This window comes from Salvia splendens, chromosome 9 (assembly GCF_004379255.2).
Source record: "Salvia splendens isolate huo1 chromosome 9, SspV2, whole genome shotgun sequence".
In the NCBI taxonomy this organism is placed as follows: domain Eukaryota; kingdom Viridiplantae; phylum Streptophyta; class Magnoliopsida; order Lamiales; family Lamiaceae; genus Salvia; species Salvia splendens.
The window spans coordinates 4,028,259-4,047,192 of record NC_056040.1 but is presented as its reverse complement, the minus strand read 5'-3'; the positions used below and the strand labels follow the sequence as shown (position 1 = coordinate 4,047,192).

Below are 18,934 nucleotides of genomic sequence, written 5' to 3'. Positions count from 1 at the left end.
TGAGACATATAGTCTTTAATTAGTTTTGTTCTCCATTATGACAACGTCCACATTACTTTAGCTTATGCTTCCAACCGAAACTATATGATGAATACATTTTAAAGCAAACCTACTTATTTAACTATGCATAATGTACACATATTGATTCAAAATTATGATTATGAACTATTTCTTTATTAGTCAATAGTATGTACTTTCGAATTTTTAGAATAGTTAAACAATATATTATCTCTACACGTCATTATATTTATAACTTATATCATTACACTACACTATTAATGATGTGTTGCTCACTCTCTCCACTAATACTATTTACATTATCCTTGATCTCTCTCTCTTACTTTATCAATATATTAAAACTTACGCCGAACCAAATATTTATACTTTTCAACAAGGAGAGCGTATATTGTATGAAAGATAAATTTAAATCAACAGAATTACGTAAGATATAATGTTTTGAGGTATTTTAGTACTAGATAGAAAGTAGATTCCACAAAATGATCAATGATTTAGATTTACTCCAAGTAACTTTCAACTAATTTAATATAGAACTAAAAATGTCATATCGAAACTTAGTTTTAATAAATACTATTGCTATCAATTTGTTTATAATAAATGAATATGCACAGTCTCCATTTCTTATTTTCGGAAATCATCCAAAAAAGAACTGTTAACCCCTAATCTCGAGAAAGAGTACTAATTAAACCATCATAATATTTCAAATAAAGAAAAAAGAAAAATAAGAAACAAAAAAGGAAAACTACTAAACTAAAAGTAAACCAAGTAATAATACACAAATAATTGAAACTGGTCAATGTAGAAAAAATGTTGATTTCTCTGTCCCATGACTTTTAAAGTCTTTCTCTTACTTAGTGTTGGAGTTTTGCCCTTTTTTCTTTTTCCATTGCCCTTTTCGTTTTTTTAATCTGAAGTATTAATTATTAGGTTATCGGTGGTTGATTTCATGATTTGCATTGTGCAATCGAAATTAGACCATGGATGAGTGGAAGACAAATGAAAACATAAGGGCGATGGAGTACTTTATTATGGTCGTGTTAATATTTATTTTGAGGATGAGTAATTCCTTTTCATATTCAGATTAGATTTCTTTTCTTTTCGTTTATTATAAAAACCCTCAAAATCAAGAAGTGCAAACATAATCTATCTCATAACTACTCAGGTAATAATAAGAGCATCCCCATCCATGCTCTTGCCAAAGAGCATGGAAGTAGGCCCGAACCCACTTTTATTTATTTTTTACTCCATGCTCTCTGGTAAGAGCACAACATCCACATCCATGTTCTTTCGCAAGGACATGCTCAAGAGTCTCACTATTCTATTATTCAATTAAATAAAAAACATTTCCACAATATTAAAATGCATTAAAAATACCCGGAATACTATTACAAATTACTAAAAAATTAAAAATTACATAATTAAAATCCTAAAAATTAAAAATTACATAATTAAATTCATAAAATTAAAAAACCCACTACTCGTGGCCGAATTTTGCCCAAATGTGTTTGATTAGGTCTTCTTGTAGCTCAATGTGGGTTCTGGTATCGCGCATTGTGTGTCTTGTTTCGATCCTCTCGCGCACCGTCGTATGCACACCTCGGCGTGTGGAAGACCTCGAGGTTGAGCTTCCGGCTTCATCCTCGTCGTAAAAGTTAGCCGCCCTCGGTCCTTCGTCAGCTATAATCATATTGTGCAAGATAATACACGTGTGCATGATGTCGGCGATATTCTTAACGTACCACAACCGAGACGGAGCCTTCACAATGTTGAATCGGCCTTGAAGGACCCCAAAAGCTCTTTCGGCGTCTTTCCGAGCAGACTCTTGATGCTGCGAATAAAGAACCCATCCTGGGTCTTGCGGATTGCTGAGCGTCTTCACGAAAGTCGACCACCTTGGGTAGATACCATCGGTAAGATAGTAACTCATGTGGTATGAATTTCCGTTGATGGTGAAGTCGATCACTGGTGCTACACCATTCAAAACATCATTGAAGAGTGATGAAGAATAGAGCACGTTCAAGTTGTTGTTGGATTCGGCAACACCGAAATATGCATGCCAAATCCATAAGCGGTAGTCGGCGACCGCTTCAAGGATAAGCGTTGGGCCACCACCTTTGTGGCCGCTTAAGTGTTGCCCCCTCCAAGCATTCGGGCAATTCTTCCACTTCCAATGCATGCAGTCAATGCTGCCAAGCATACCAGAAAAACCATGGAATGTTTCGTGAAGATAAAGCAACCGTTGACAATCTTCGGTGGTGGGTGCCAAAAGGAATTCCCAGAACGAATGCCGTCGCAAAAATTTTTGAGGCATAGGATTCCAGTTGACTCACCCACATGCAAATACTCGTCGAAGAGGTCAGCCGTTTGCCCAGTAGCAAGTTGTCGGAGGGCACAAGTACACTTCTACAACGCCGAGAGACTTTGCCGACTGGTTGCGTCTCTACGTGATTAAAGTATTCACAACAGGCGGACAATGTATTGACAATACACATAAACAATCGTTTTGACATGCGAAAACAGCGCCATAAGTAATCTTCCAGAAACCGCGGCTGGTCGGAAAAATAGTCTGCAACTAGCCTTTCGTTGGCTCTCTCCCGGTCACGAGGGATGTAGCGGCGATTTGATCTAGTTGGTCGAGGAGGAGGGGCAGGGGTAGCGGCGGCGACATAGGCTTCATAGGCGGCGCGATATTGTTCATAGTATTCTTGTTCTTCACGCTCCGCTTCCGCAATGATATCGTTGAAATCCATTTTTGAATTTAGAGAGGGTTTGAGTGAGAGAGGAAGATGTAGATGAGTTGTATGAAAAAAATATGAATGAAAGATAATTTGACGAGAAAAATGGATGATGAATGTGTGTATTTATAGATGATTTGGGATTAATTTTTTTATAAAAAAATAAAAAATAAAAAAACGGTAATAAAACGGCTATATTTTTGGGAATCCGATTTTTTTTTTGGGTATTGTATTATTTTTTTAAAAAAAATAGAAAATCCAACGGCTAAGTTGTTGGCGAATAGAAACGCGTCACGTCGCCCTGCTCAGCAGTACGGACGTGCTCGATGCATCGAGCAGCGCCGTGCCGTCGACAAGAGCACAACTGCGGACAAGGGTGTGCCGCGCCAGCGACACGGACGCCATCCTCCGCATCGAGCACCGATGCATATGCTCTAAAAATAGAATAGAACACCAAAAAGAGCAATACTAAATATATCAAAAAATAAAATAAAAAAACAACTTAACTATCAATCAACAACAATACTGTACATGCAATGTCTGATTTGCCTGTGCAACACAGATATTCAAACAAAGACCACATATCAAATAAGACAATCCTTCTTAAGATAAGCCCTAAATTGCCTGGTCAGCAGTTTTTGAGAATTCAACTAAGAAATTTAATAGTGCTGAGTGTCAGCAAATTTATAAGGATGATGCATGGGATGGAGGAATCGTCATACCTAAAGAAAACTGATTCCCTTATATATTTAAGGAGACCGTTTGGGATAAGGGCATATATTCGAGAATTTAAATACTCATAAATAGCATGATGAAAGTAAACTCACCAACATAAATAACAACTAAACCATAGCCTTAAACGGCGTCAGTCTATAGGTTTCCGAATTTAAATATGTTGTATAGTATATGATTCGCTAGTAGACAAGAACTAGAAATTTAAAAGTGAAAATTTTTTAGCCAATTTACTACGGTGGTGTTCGGTTTCCAAGATAAAATAATACCAAAACACAATCTAGAATTGAGTTGTGAGATTATTTTAGTCATAGGGGGTTAGCTGTGACTAATTCTCCTATGATTATCCATTTAGGATTGAGTTGGAGGACTAAATCTCATGAACCAAACACACTACTAATTTAATCCCGAGATACAATTTTGCAAACCGAACACCCCCTATGTATATCGATATATACCTAAGATTGAGCGAACTAGGCGGCGGCGGCGGATCAAGATTTGGCGACGGGGTTCTATGGTGATTTAACTGGATTGAATTTTGCATTAGTTAGTTTGAGGCCTTTAGGGTGTCCACAATAGAAAAGCCCATGGCCCTGCCCAAGCCACAAAAACTTGGCCAAGGGCAAGAAACTTGGCCAGGCCACAAAAAAACTTGTCCACCCTAATAGTGGACAAGCCCAAGCCACATATTAATTATTTTATTTTCATTTTTGGTATATTTTAATGGCGGGACTCGATCTCCATGGTTGAGGAGGTGGAAAGTTGTTGTATCCCGATTCTCCATAGCCGGAGGAATTATCATCTCCACCTTGCATTTTGAGATTATAAAAATTGTAGAGAATGAAAACTTAGGGTGTAAAATGTGTGTGATGTGAAAATGTGTGGAATGAGGTATTTATAAAAAAAATCGAATTAAAAAAAATAAAAAATTCAAAGTTGGGCGGGCGCCGCGGCTCTCGGGAGCCGCAGCCTAGCCACCCCCTGCCCGGGAGCCGCGGTTCCCCTACTGTGGATACTCTTAGGAGAAACTCAAAAACAAATCCATATGGACTCGGTCCAAACGGAACAATATCAAACTAATTTGCCGTCGATGATCCTAACATGATGAATAGAGTTTTTCTTGGGCAGACAAAAATTTAAATTTAAATAGTGCACCATAAAACACTCGAATTACCACTCTACCGTATTAATATTAAGACAGATGCCTGAACCTGGGCAAAAAAACATGGATCTTAACCTTTGACCGTACAGAAATTGACATGTCCGAATATTAAAACATTAATTAACAAGTCAAAGTCAAGAGTCATTAAAAATTGTAAATGTTGGAAAAACACCAATAAAATGGGGAGAAAAGAGAAAAAGAAAAGGAGAAAAATCACCAATAAAAATGGAGAGAAAAGAGAAAGAAAATAATCAAAGTTGAGTCTTTGACAAACAATTAATGTAGAGAGAAGTGGTTGTAAATAAAATACATGTACCAATCCCAAACAACCTCATTTTCTCTTCCCCGCTCAAATTTCAACCTCACTTGCTTCTTCCCCTTCACTTGATAGTTCAGTTTACAATATCTTCTCCCCCTGTGTTGCTAAAACGCGTTATAAATTTTCTCCATTTTTGTATCTTCATCAAAATCAATCCCCCTTTGTTTATTTCCATTTCTGCTCATGATTATACAAGTATTTGTTGCTGATCATCAAGAGAATGATGCCTTCAATTCACTGCAAAATCATCTAGATTCTCTGATTCTTCTCTTGCACAAGTCTCTTCAAAATCCTTGATTCTCCCATCAACAAAAGATTGAATCTTTGCTCTCCGATCAAGAACGACCGATGGCAAACATCACGGAAGCCGAACGCCACCTCGTTGCTGCGTCGTATCACCTGCTGAAGGCCCTTCAAGCAACAAGGGTCATAGGCAACGATGCGGGGGGGATTCTAGACGAGCTCGGCCTCCGTTTGTCCACGGTGATCAAGCTCAATGATGATCAGGCAGAGAACATCAAAGATATCGAGACGAGGCTCATCACGTCCCACCAAACCATCACCTCTCTGCACTTGAGCTACTCGAGGATCTGGGCTTCCGGCCCTGTGATAATCTTGGAATACTTGCAAGCGGTCCGCGAGGTGCAGGGATTGACCGAGTCTCTTGAAGGTATGGCGCTGAATCGGACGAGTAAGGGAGTTCTTGATCAAGCAAAAACTACTCTGTATATGGCTATGGACAGGCTCCAGAATGAGCTGATCCACATACTTGTGCAGAACAGGCAGTGCTTCGAGCACGAGTACGCGTCCTCGCTCCCGGTTTTCGAGGTGCATCCGATATACGAGGAGTCTGTCATCTCCAACGACGATGATTCGGCTGAGGACGCTTCTCTCAAGGGACGTAGCAGCTCGGAGACTGAGGATTGCGCGATGGATCTGATCCACCCGGACGTTGTCCCTCAAGTCAAGTCCATCGCGGATACGATGTTCTCCTCGGGCTATGCTCCAGAGTTCTGCCTGGCCTTCACCGCCTTCTGGAAGGATGTATTCGCGGAGCACTCGATGATCCTCTGCGTGGAGCAGCTAAGCATCGAAGACGTGAAGCAGATGGAGTGGAAGCAGATGAACTCGAAAATCAGGAAATGGCGTGTGGCGATGAGGAGAATCATCGGTGTCTATCTTGGCAGTGCCAAACGGCTGTTTGACCAAGTTCTCGGAGAATACGGCCATGTCAGCTCAGCTTGCTTGCTCGAGGCTTCAAGGGGGCCTCTCTTCTGTCTCTTGAATTTCGGCCACGCTGTTTTGATTGGACCCCACAAGCCCGAATGGCTCTTCTGCTTGCTCGATATGTACGAGGTTTTAGCTGATCTCATCCCGGATTTGGATGCTCTGTTCCCACAAGAGGCGGAGTCGTTGATCAGGATCGAGTTCCACGAGCTTCTGTCGCAACTAGGAGAATCTGTTCGAACCATCCTCGAAGAGCTAGGAAACCGCATTGCAACATGCACTTCCGCTACCCCTTTCCAAAATGGAGGGATTCACCACTTAACAAAGTACCTCATCAACTATATCTTGTGCTTCGCTGAATACGAAGATACGCTTCATTTCCTTCTTCAAGATGAAGAGCACGACAGAGAGCATAGAGATGAAGAGCGGAGCACAGTTGCCCGGGTGGATCCCAATCCCTCTTGTGCCTTGGCAGCGTACCTGCAGTCACTCACATCGATTTTAGAAGCAGCCTTAGACAAGAAATCGAGTTTATACAGAGATTCTTCTTTGAAGCATATTTTTTTGATGAACAATATCCACTACATGGTTGAGAAGATCAAGAATTCTAAAATCTGCCCATACTTTGGGGATGATTGGATCAGAAAACACATTGTGATGTTCCGGCAGCATGCAGTGTACTACCAAAGAACGACGTGGAGCTCTTTACTAACCTTTCTTCGTGATGATGGGAAAACCGGGAAGGCAGCTCTAAAGGCGAGATGCCAAGAGTTCAACGCTGCTTTTGAGGATCTGTACAAGAGCCAGACAAGATGGGTTGTCCCGGATCCTCAACTCCGTGAAGATGTGACAATAGCATCTTCCAAGACGGTTATCCAAGTGTACCGCAACTTTGTCAATAAGATCATCAATTCTATTGGCGAAAAGCACATCAAGTACACCGAACAGGAGTTGGGAATGTACGTCATGGATCTTCTTGAAGGATCATCGAAGTCATTGAGCCATTCTTGGAAGAGGTGACGTGGATGGTTTCAAATGCTTACATTCCTCATAGTTTTTACAAAGCTTTTGCCTGTTGTTCTGTAGTATGCACGTCGTCTCGACTGCTAACATTCTGAATTTTGTAACGCCTAGCTGTACATTATACGTGTTAGCGCACTTCCATATGTTGTACAATCATATTTTATCGACAAAAGATTTGTAGGGAAATAACAGCATAGAATTACCATCATGAGCTTACTCTCGATATGCTTCTGAATGAGATGGCCTTCTGACTATTGTTCTGCTCCATCGTCAATATGTAATTATATATCTGTCGTGTGTTTAAAAACAGATTTCATCAAAGAAACTTATCACCATGACAGAGAAACCATCAGAATCAAATTTACATACCTGAAAATATCAATCCATGTACCATTTCCTTGCAGTATCAAGTTACAAGTACAAGGTGAGATGCATGAGCATGTTCATTAACATCTTAACATCATTCTTAAAGCAAGCATAAGTTCCAAAGTTTTCATTCCTAGTTAATTCTAATTGGATTGTTCCTGCACCATTCTGTAACTTCATCCCATTCATCGCCATGTCACAATTATCAAACTTCTGCAATATTGGGATTCAATAAAGAAAAAGAGCCAATAGCAAAAGTAGGCAGCTATGAGATATCCCTTCAACTAAAGACTTTAGAAAAGCACCGTACCATTTCTAGAAGCAATTCCACTGGTCCTCCTGCTTTTTGGAGCACGTCATACAAAAGCTACTATATTCAATGTATATCAAACTAATTCATGGATGAGAGTGGTCTAGCATTTCCTGATTCTGACGACCCTGTCCTAGATTGATCGTTTCATTTCAATGTCGATGAAGTATAGCACGGAACTCACAACCATTAAAGTCAGAACATTATGATACTAATTCGAACGTCATCATATGTTTTCTCATACCACATATCAATCATACAGCAAGGGTGTGGAATTAAATGTTATGCGGTATTACTAAGAAATATCACCATATAATTTGATAAGACAATGTCACGGGACCATAAAACTTCTTGCACCTCAGCTCCCTGGCAACAGAACTGGTCCTTTATAATGACAAAACCGAAGTTAAGTATAACTCATACCTAAATATGCTACCTGCATATGGTCCTATTTTAAAATTTAAACTAAATTTTCATATAGCAACTGTACTTCATTGTCAGGAACATGTATTCTTCTACATCAGCAAAATAAACAAGAGAAATGGTTTGGGTATTCGGAAACTACAGTGCACCTTACCACCTTCAGAAGACATACTGAAATACAAAATCTATCAATTTTCTTGGGATTCATGTATCTTGACAAGCTTGTAATAAAACGTACATGAATTATATACTCGATGTGGACAACACACCACTGGTCCTTAGTACCCACATTGAAGTTTTCACAAGATGTATAGCATTTAATTCAAAAAGAGTATTAATAACATTTCCTGAATGTGGACAACACACAGCTGGTCCTTAGTACTAAACCATATGAAACTGCAAGCCATGGCATTTAATGCAATAAAGTTAGCAGAGGCAAAGTATGCAACCAGTAACGGACCCTACATATATTTGTGTGAAGATAAAGAAAATTCAAGCAAGGTTTAATTAGAGTTTGAAAAAGACGAATTCCATCTTTGAATGATGAAAAGATTCCTACGTTTGTCTACCCCACATTGTTCCTCCTTCAACTTAACTGACATATGGTAATCTTGTAACAGCTGATGTACAAGACATAGAGAGGCTTTTGAGTGAAATGAAAATGAATCCTCGAGAGGTGAAAACAAGCCGGTGGAATATGGAGAATCAGATATAATCTCATATAAACAAAGGAAAATGTGAATTTAGATATTTTCTGCTAGTTCCGTGATTGGTACTGATTTTATTGCCTGAGTGGACGACGAGGGGGCTCAATAACAAACATAAATGTAAAAATGTGATAGGATAAATGAGTTGCAAGTTTCAATAATAGAGTTGACATTCTAAGTTGGTAGTATTTCATTTTTTAGCACTGCTTCATCTCTTGGTTTTAGTTCTGTAATAAATCTGAGACATAACATTGGTAGGGAAGTCAGGTGGTAGATGTTTAAAAGTAGGATAGTCTTTGAAAATGTAGTCATAAGCAGGTTGTTTTTTTCAAACAATCTCACTAGACAAAGGGAGAAAAACAACTTAACAAACAAAAAAAAAGCAGTTCCCGTTGCCAGGAAGTCCATATGCCACAAAATACATGCTATCAGCATTTTTTTTTCAGGTAAATACTTCCCCGATAACCAACATTCTGATCTAGGGTCTTTCAAAATGACACCATCAATTCCTGACCAGTCTTTAGGGAATCTGATAAACTCGTGTCCAAGCAATCTATCATAGATACTTCTGTGCATTGTAACTGTGACTTTTTTGTATAATAGTGCAGCCTTAAGGTCCATAAATATTACCTGATGAGATTACCAAAGGTGTTTGCAATTAGGCATTTGCTATTACAAATATGATACTGTTCTAGTTCGTGACATCTACATTCTTCAGTCAACCACCAATAAGGCATTACCTAGTTCCTCTTCAAGTTATAAATGTGTCACAATAATGTCACAAAAAGGGCCGGAATGATAAGATGACATGCCAGTAGTCATACTAAGGAATCTCAGTTTTTTTTTCATTAACATATACGCCAATACTCTCATAGTGAGAGCGCTGACCGCCTCACATGCAATCAAGGTGATCTCACTTCAGCTTATGTACAATAAAAGAAATTACAGAATCAACAAATAAATGTTCCAAATTGAACACAAAGGCACAAACAAATATCATAAACTATGTCTTATTAATCTAAAACATCAATAGGTTTATAGAACATTGTACAACAAAAGTTTCAAGCAACAGCCTAGTCAATAAATAAAATCACGATTTTTATTTTCAGGAGTATCATGCAAATATGATGAAAAAATAGTACTAAGAAATAATTTGGAGTGGAGTGAAGGATGAAAAATAAGAAAAAGTTAACGGTGTTAGTGTTATTTGACAGAATGTACTAATTTGAAACCCCAATCAAATTTTTTATATGATATGTGCTAACTTAAAACTTTTTGTACTAATTTGAAATATTGGTGAAATATTTTGTATGTATGGTGTATTTACCCCAGCTACTTCACGTTCTTTTTCTTTTTATCGAGCAACTTCATGTTTATCTTGAGATACTCTGTTTCAAGATTATTTATTAAACGATAAAAACATGATAAATAAGAGCAAAATTTTTAGTATTTTACTACTACCTCAATATGGGAAATTATTACTACTACTACTAGTAGTAATTATGAAAATGGTTTTAAGGGTTAAGACCAATAGTGGTAATCGTCAAAATTGAGTATTTTTTCATTTGGCGATTTATAATCACTTTATAATGTTTTTATGACCACAACACATGAAATAAGTGATATAGTACATAAATTATTGTTTAGTAAATTTAATTTAATAAAATCAAATTGATAATACAATTTAAATTATATCAACCTTAACTATTTTGCTAATTAGATTTTAGTTTTCAATTGAGAAAATAAAATTATACTTCTATTGATGTTTTCATTTGATGAACTTTTATACGTCAAAAGATTTATGTGGAATTAAAAAAATTAAATAACTCAAAAAAACGAAAATTACTTTGCAATGCATCACACTGAACTTTGACGCAAAATTCCGCTTTCCACAATCCCACCTACCAAAATAGTTTCACGTATGTTATTTCGAAACATAAACTTGTTACTTTTTTGTTATTCCTTATTTAGAAATACATAATATGTCAACAATATTCATATCTGTCTTCTTCTACACCATTTTTCCCTACTTGAAAGATGCAAAAAAGTCGATGGTGTCGGAGAGGGCATTGATGAAGTCATCGACATCCTCCTTTGTATTGTAGAAATGAAGGCTAGCGCGAGCACTCGAGCTCACCCCAAGATACCGGTGAAGAGGCTGAGCACAATGGTGACCTGATCTAATTGCGACGGCATGCTGGAGAAGGAAAACAAATAGTACAAGGTAGAAGAATGGATATATATATATATATATACCTAAATATTATAATATGACCTAAAATTGCTTAATTATGATCTTCCGTGTTTTTTATTAATTATTGACCATTAGATCATCTAATCCTAGGGCCAAGATTTGGTCTGCATTTCTGGATTTAAACACATACTTATTTTGATCATCTCCCTATATATATATATATATATATATATATATATATATATATATATATATATATACTGGCGGATCCAGGTGGGGTCGGGCAGGGTCGGCCGACCCCACCACCTGCCACGGAGTGCACCGGAAAGCTACTTTCTTCAGCCTCCGACCCTACGGCGTTCACGTCTCCGCCCCCACCTCACGTCCTCACGCTGTGTGAGATGATGAGGAGATTGATCAGAGAGAAAGGAAGGAAGTGAGGCAGCCGGATAGGTAGACTGTCGTCGAGAACGAATGAGTTGGAGGGGAAGAGTCCTTCCGTGGTTTTTGTTTTCGAAGAGAAAGAGGAATGGTATTGGGGATGTCATTATTGTTTTCTCATCCCTATATTCACTCGTGAAATAGAATAAACCGGCATCAATAAATTTAACTAAGTTTAAAAGATTAAATATCTTAAATATGTTATCTAATTGTAAAATGGGCTTTGAAATATTTTCTTTATTTGAATTAATTCTTAGAAGTCCATTAAAAATATTTTCTCATCTTATCAATTAATGTTAAATAGTAGTAGTAGTAGTAATATTTTTTTTACAGTATATCAAAATCAATTTATCTAAATTAACCACCTACTTATATAAAGTAAATATTTCTTAATTTCTTCTACTCTTAGTTTTATAATTTAAATTTTCAACCTTATTATTCATATTCAATTTTTTAAATCTTTAAAAATTTGGTATGTTACAGAAAAATTATGCTATGTGTATGTCATTTTTTTTGTCAAAATACGTAATATAACATAATTGTTCTCTCTTACTTTATTATTTATTTGTATCTTTGTTTTATCTAAGATCATATTTTATTCTTTCTTCAGTTAGCTCCATAAACGTCTTTTTCTTAAATTTTGTATCCAAAAGAAGAGTCTCGCTTATAACGGGACGAAGAAAGTGGAGTATGTTGTTTTAAGAATATCGATACTCGCATGAATTATTTATATTAAAAAATATATTTATAAAAAGAATTAATTTAAACAATTATTTTAAATAAATATTTACTATCTTGTTCGACCCCACGATAATTTGTTCCTGGATCCGCCATTGTATATATATATATATATATATATATATATATATATATATATATATATATATGCTGGAGAGTCGAAATACGACAGTTTAGAGTGTCTGTACCTGTTGGTCGAGAAAAGTTGCAATATCGGTTGGATGAACACCTTCCACATTGAAAGAGCATAATGCTGCTCTGGTCACGCTTCTAGAAGGTTTAGGGCCATAGACACGGACGCTGGGTACTGAGCTCAGTCGATCATACAGATAATTCGCTAGCTTTACCTGCAAAGCGAAAAGAAAAACTTGGTGCTCATTGTTGATGGTGCTGGCACCTGGGTCCTAGTAGTCTTGAAGACATGATCAACTTGAAATGAAAATAAAATACTCGACTCCTAAATAGCAGAGTCGAAGTGTGTAGCTCACGAGTCACGACGATAGCTAATAGACAAGGATAAGCACTCATGTGATCGAATATTACTTAGTGAGTCTTACAACCTGAATGACGTGGTAAAGGATGTGCAAATAAGTAACACTTGAACAAGTATTCCAATAGGAGTGGGCTTTTACTTGTGGAATAAAACACCAACCGTGAGCAAGGTGATGGGAAAACAAATGGCCACTTTACCTCATATGCATGAATCTTTTGCATCCCAATGGCTGACAAATAATCGATTGCTGCCCCCAATCCAATGGCTTCTCCAATAGCAGGAGTTCCAGCTTCAAATCTATTGCAGTGGGAAGTAGGTTAGTAACTTATATACTGAATAAGCATACAAGTACGATATCAAGGAATTACAGGCTACATCTAATAAGTATTGATCTATCGACACATAAGACACTCACTTAGATGGAGGTTCAGCATAGGTTGAGTGATCTAAAAATACATCTGATATCATTTCACCACCACCTGATAATATGTAAGAAGTTTAGAGAGAAATTTTAAAAATACTAAAAAAAGAAATTCATGACTCACTGGAAAGGGAAAAGAGAGAATTCACCTAAGAAAGGAGGCATGGAAGATAAGAGCTCACTTTTACCATATAAGAACCCAATGCCTGTAGGCCCACACATCTGAAGCATGATTAATTCTTCATTTCAAACACTTACTTATAAGACTAGAGAGCTAACACATATTGACATTGACTTAATCTAATGCAGTGGAAGGTCGGAAAGGACTTCACCTTATGGGACGAAGCAACCAGGAAATCAGCATCAAGGCTCCTCACGTCAACCACCATATGAGGAACACTTTGACAAGCATCAACAAGCACTTTGGCTCCAGCATCATGAGCCCAGCTTACCACTTGATCAATTGGGAGAACAGAAGCTGTGGGAAAGGCGGAAATGAGAAGAATTAGGTGAACTTGTCATGCATAAGAGCTGTTATTAGGCTCTTGAACAGAAATAGCATCTTGTCAGAGTAAACCTTAGTACTATCATTTTAAGTAATTAAAAAATGTCCAGATGCAAACATCTACAAAATCTGGCCTTGATTTCAGTATGCCATATCCACTCCAAGGAAATAGAAGCGATACTAGCTGACCAAAATTTTTAAAACAGGACCAGAAATCAAGGAGGCCAAAAAAAGTTGCTTCTGTAAGAATCCTACATTAGCAAGCAAACCAACAGCAATGCATTGATATTAGAGGTCTAATGCACAAGCACAAAAAATGACACTACAATTAGATCAAGATCATGCAGACAATTAAAAGAATTCTGGTCATAACACCAATTAAAGGTGGTTTCTTTCATGCATACGAGTTGATGAAGTCCAAAAAATTCCATGAATCGTGCAGAAACAAAATAGTGGAATCAAGGAAATAATTTATTTTAGTTGAATAAGATCCACGTCACAGTCAACAGTTATTCCCTCTTCACATGGTAGCAATTCACTAACCCAGCACATTGGAGACATGATGAACAACGACAAGTTTGGCCCGCTTTGAGATCATTTCTCTTAGCTTTTCTACATCTGGAACTTCATCCTCTCCTAAATTTACATACTTCAACACTGCACCAGTCTTTTGAGCCACAAATTGCCAAGGAACAATAGCACTGTGATGTTCAGCGATGGTAAGTATAACCTGAAAGTTACGAATCATTACTTATTAATTCTAACCCATAGCAAATACTTATGCATTGCAATATTTCGACCTATTTTCGCAGAGCTTCATACTTTGCCTTATTCCATCATTCTGAATGCTTCTAAAAGAAAACAAGGGACAGTTCTAGAGGGTAAAAACACACAAGGATCAATACTTTACTCCCTCCGTCCCATGTTACTTGCACTGTTGCTTTTCGGCTCGTCACAAACACCTTACACTATTTATAGTTAAGTTAGAATTAATGCATTTAATTAATATGTTAGTTTAAGTTAAGAGCTCCTTTATTAAGTGATGTCTCGTTACACTTGAAATTCTAATTTAATTATACTAAAAAATCAATCCCAAATTTACGGCCTAAAATGAAAAGTGCGAGTAACATGGGACGGAGGGAGTATTATTTTTGCGAAAGCCTGGATAGACTCCATGATAACAAACAAATTATTCAGTATTCACCCTACATCCATGACTATTTCACTTGATACATTGAAATGAGTCAAGTCTCAAGTGATATAGACTGGGTTAGCCATTTTTCTCAATTGACAGTACAAGGCATTGAGATGAGAAATTACAACAAATTCTGGCCATGTAACAATACAATAGTCAGTTCCTATCTATAATCACAACAAGAAAAGATAAAATTTCTGTTTAGCAGCCATCTAAATCAACTCAAATTGACAATCATCAATATGCTGAATTAGAAGCTAATTGGAAAAGGAAACAGTCAGAAGGCAAATTGTATACCTCATCTCCCTCCTTGAGATTCGAGAGCCCCCAACTATAAGCCACCAAATTGATTGCCTCAGTAGCATTTCTCGTAAACACAATCTCTCTACAGTCGGATGCGTTTATAAAATTCGCCACCTTCTGCCTCGCCAGCTCATATTCATCCGTCGCCTTTGCACTACACAACAACACCAAAACAAACTAACTGAAACCCCAAACAATCCACACACCTTCGCCGATAAATATTTTTCCTCCAAAAACTCACCTGAGATAGTGAATTCCGCGATGAACGTTCGAATTATAGAATTCGTAATAATTCCGCAGGGCGTTCACCACCGCCGCCGGCTTCTGCGACGTGGCGGCGTTATCCAAATACACCAGCCTCTTCCCATTCACCTCCTGCGCGATAAAAACAAAAATTGAAACAAGTGCTGATAAATTGGAGGTTCAGGAAGGGGAAGTAGTACCTGGTGGAGGATGGGGAAGTCGGGGCGGGTGAGGTGCGCGAGGGATCCGGGGGCGAGGTGCGGGTCGGTTGAAAGAGGTGAGGGAGCGGAGGAGGAGGAAGCGAAGGGGACGGTGCGGAGAGTGCGGTTAGGGTTGGGGTGGATGGTGCGGAGGGAGGAGGGGAGTTTGATGAGGACGGCCTCCATAGATAATATCATCATCGCCGCCGCCGCCGCCGCCGCCGCCGCCGAAAGTCAAGTAGGGGTGGTAGCAGTTAGTGTAGCAGTTAGCACCACAAAATGATAGTACTGCGTAATTTATTTTACTCCAACAATACTCTATTGATTTCCGACGCAAATTTATCCTACGTGATGCGCTGGAGGTATGACTTGACAAATGAGAAATTTAATGTTCAATTCGAATTGTGGGATTAATATTACTTTTATGTTGAATGTGAAATTCGATCTGTGGAAAGAATGTAGTATTTGGGATGAAATGAGAACAATTAAAATAGTAAGAAAAGAGGGCGGAAATGCACGAGCACAGTTTCGGGCCTAGTCATCACTGTCATGCCTCAGCCACGTCACAGTCACGCCTCATATTTTTTTAATTGTTGGTATATTTTAATTGTAACACTTATGTTTGTGTGTATGTAGTAGGAGATGGAATAGAAAATGACATAGGTGATTACAATTGTTGATTTAATTAGATAATTACTTAATATATATTTTAATTCTTTAATTAGTTAAATATTTATAATCAGTAAATATTATTATTATTCAATTAGCTCATTATTTAATTTAAAATTTTCATAATTTATCATATCATCTTAATCTAAATTAATACTCTTAATTTTGTTATTAATCTCATTAACTAAACATCTTATTACAATTATCTTGATATCATCTTGGTAACCAAATAACAGTATAAAATTGAATATGAATATAGTCTCGGATTAAATTCATCATTACTTATCTTATATTGTATCTCATTATTATCTTGTCTATCAAACCGAACAAACTTAAATCACTTCACTAGACTCAGGGTGTTCAACACCAAGTTGTCTATTTATTAATTGGATTGTTTTTATTTTCATTTTTCCAGAATATTACTGGTACATTGTGTGTTGATTATATGAGGCATGGATTTAACATCTTTATGGAATTAAACTGTAATTTTCACCAAAGAATTTGATTTAATTAGCGATAAATCGCTTTGCTGGGCCTATATGATATTATGGATATTCACCTAAATTATACATGACACTTTTATGGGCTTGTTCAATGAATTATTGGGCTAAATGCAATTATGTGACTACACCATTTTTACGTTTCATTTAGAAAACTAATTAAATAAAGAAAAAACAAACAAACGATTTAGATCCTCGATAAATCAATCACATAAACTAAATCGTATTGAGGGTGCTGGTACTATATAAATTTCTCCAACTCTCAGAATTTCGAGTTTTCTCCATATTCCCTCCTGATCGCGTAAATTATTAACTATCAGTCACATCACGAAGGAGTTGAATTGTACAGTTTCGATGCATCCATATTTTTACCTCTCACATGAAATTGTATATAGGTAGGTATGCTTATCATTAAAGTTTTGTACTAATATCGTATATACCTTCTCGATCAAACTATACTTTATTGAAAAAAGTGACGACATCACACATTCGGTTCCACATAAATTTAGACAAGTGGTGTTATAATATTAATGACATTTAAATGTATGGGTATGGTCAATGAAGTACACATAAAACTGCATAATTAATGCATAATTGAGATTAATTAAGAGTTGAAAGTGAGATGAGTTGGGAAGTCATGTTACACGTTAGGTGACTTAACAACTACCTTTACTTCACTTGCAAATCCTTCTTTCCCTTTCCTTTCCACTACAGTACACTGCCCAATTTCCTCTCTCGTCTCGTATTTCATTTCATCAGTACATACGCATACTAACATCAACATTCTCGTCCGGATGATAAAAAAACGAGACTCGAACACGATAAAGACCCTTTTCCCTTCCCACCCAAGTCAAAATAATTACTACATCACAATTTTGTTAAGAGCAAAATCGAACAACAACTTGTCTGCTTTAATAACAAGCAAAATAAGCATTTTAATAGAGAGAATATTATGACAAAAATGAATGAATCTATACACATTTCAGCCGGAGATTAGGCCGAGCCGCGCCAATCCACCACGGCTTCAACTCAACGTTGCACTCTTCCTCGACCGGGGCAGGCAAGTTGAGGTCAAGGAAACGTCGAACTTGTGGAGTTTGTGTCTCTTCGACACGAAGATGATCAGTGGTGTTGATCAAATGGGATCTTTTGTGACCACCCAATGCTTGGCCTGATGGGAAGATCTTGAAGCAAATTGGGCACTCATGATCTTTGCTTTTCTTGCAATCTTGAAGATTGGTGGGAGCACAACAACCTTTAAACTTTTTGTGACTGGCTCTGTGGCCACCTAATGCTTGGTAGGAAGAGAAGGCCTTGTTGCAAATCATGCACCTAAACTTGTTAACCTCGGATTGATCGTTCCGATTGCTCTTGATTCTGTTATTGTTGTTGGAGTCGGAATTGGTGCAATCCATGGAGAGGAGTATCAAGGTGAAGGCGACCTCCTCCTGCTCGGACGAGGAGGAGAGATCAAGGGAGGAATCGTCCGAGTACCTTTGAGATCGCTTCTTCGTCTTCTTTTTCGTGCACAATGGTTCGTCGTTGGAGGCGATCAAGTGAGACCTCATGTGGCCACCGAGGGACCGGCCGCAGGGGAACATTTTGCGGCAGAATTTGCACTTGTGGTTTGATTTGTGATCAACTTCTTCCATGTTCTAAATTGGCATGAAATTTGTGATGAGCAAGAAAAGAAAAAGAAAGTGAGCTAGTGAGCAACTAAGCAACCTCTCTCTCTTCATATATGGCTTTGTTGCTCTTACTAGAAGTAGAAGTAGCTATAGGGTAGTTGAGAGTTGAAGAATATATCAAATCTGAAATGATGGTGATCAATGAGCCACTACACCACTACTACTTCTACCATTAAACAAGAGACAACTTTTTTTTAATGAGATTAATTAATACAAAATTTCAACATTATCATTGGTTTTATCTCTCTTGATAGTATGAATTATAGTTACAATTACTATCAAATTATACATGGTGTATTAGTATGATTCTACAACAATTACA

The 18,934-nt window shown here is 37.5% G+C and overlaps 3 protein-coding genes across 3 annotated transcripts; 1 reads left to right on the top strand and 2 right to left on the bottom strand.

The window, feature by feature from the left end:
- The first annotated feature begins 5,314 nt into the window (after nucleotides 1-5,314).
- LOC121748141 (exocyst complex component EXO70E2-like) lies at nucleotides 5,315-7,213 on the top strand. The gene has a single exon (XM_042142367.1). It carries the CDS (start codon nucleotides 5,315-5,317, stop codon nucleotides 7,211-7,213), a length of 1,899 nt encoding a protein of 632 aa, XP_041998301.1.
- A 3,711-nt stretch (nucleotides 7,214-10,924) lies between these two features.
- On the bottom strand, nucleotides 10,925-16,058 carry LOC121748753 (cysteine desulfurase 1, chloroplastic-like). The gene is made up of 10 exons (XM_042143249.1): nucleotides 15,756-16,058; nucleotides 15,554-15,687; nucleotides 15,307-15,466; nucleotides 14,358-14,544; nucleotides 13,642-13,787; nucleotides 13,459-13,531; nucleotides 13,304-13,367; nucleotides 13,086-13,185; nucleotides 12,584-12,742; nucleotides 10,925-11,219 (listed from the first exon to the last, which is right to left on the bottom strand). The coding sequence occupies exons 1-10, from the start codon at nucleotides 15,954-15,956 to the stop codon at nucleotides 11,049-11,051; spliced, it is 1,395 nt and encodes a 464-aa protein (XP_041999183.1). The 5' UTR covers nucleotides 15,957-16,058; the 3' UTR covers nucleotides 10,925-11,048.
- A 1,837-nt stretch (nucleotides 16,059-17,895) lies between these two features.
- LOC121748140 (zinc finger protein ZAT4-like) lies at nucleotides 17,896-18,576 on the bottom strand. Its single transcript, XM_042142366.1, has one exon. It carries the CDS (start codon nucleotides 18,574-18,576, stop codon nucleotides 17,896-17,898), a length of 681 nt encoding a protein of 226 aa, XP_041998300.1.
- Between the last annotated feature and the right edge of the window lie 358 nt (nucleotides 18,577-18,934).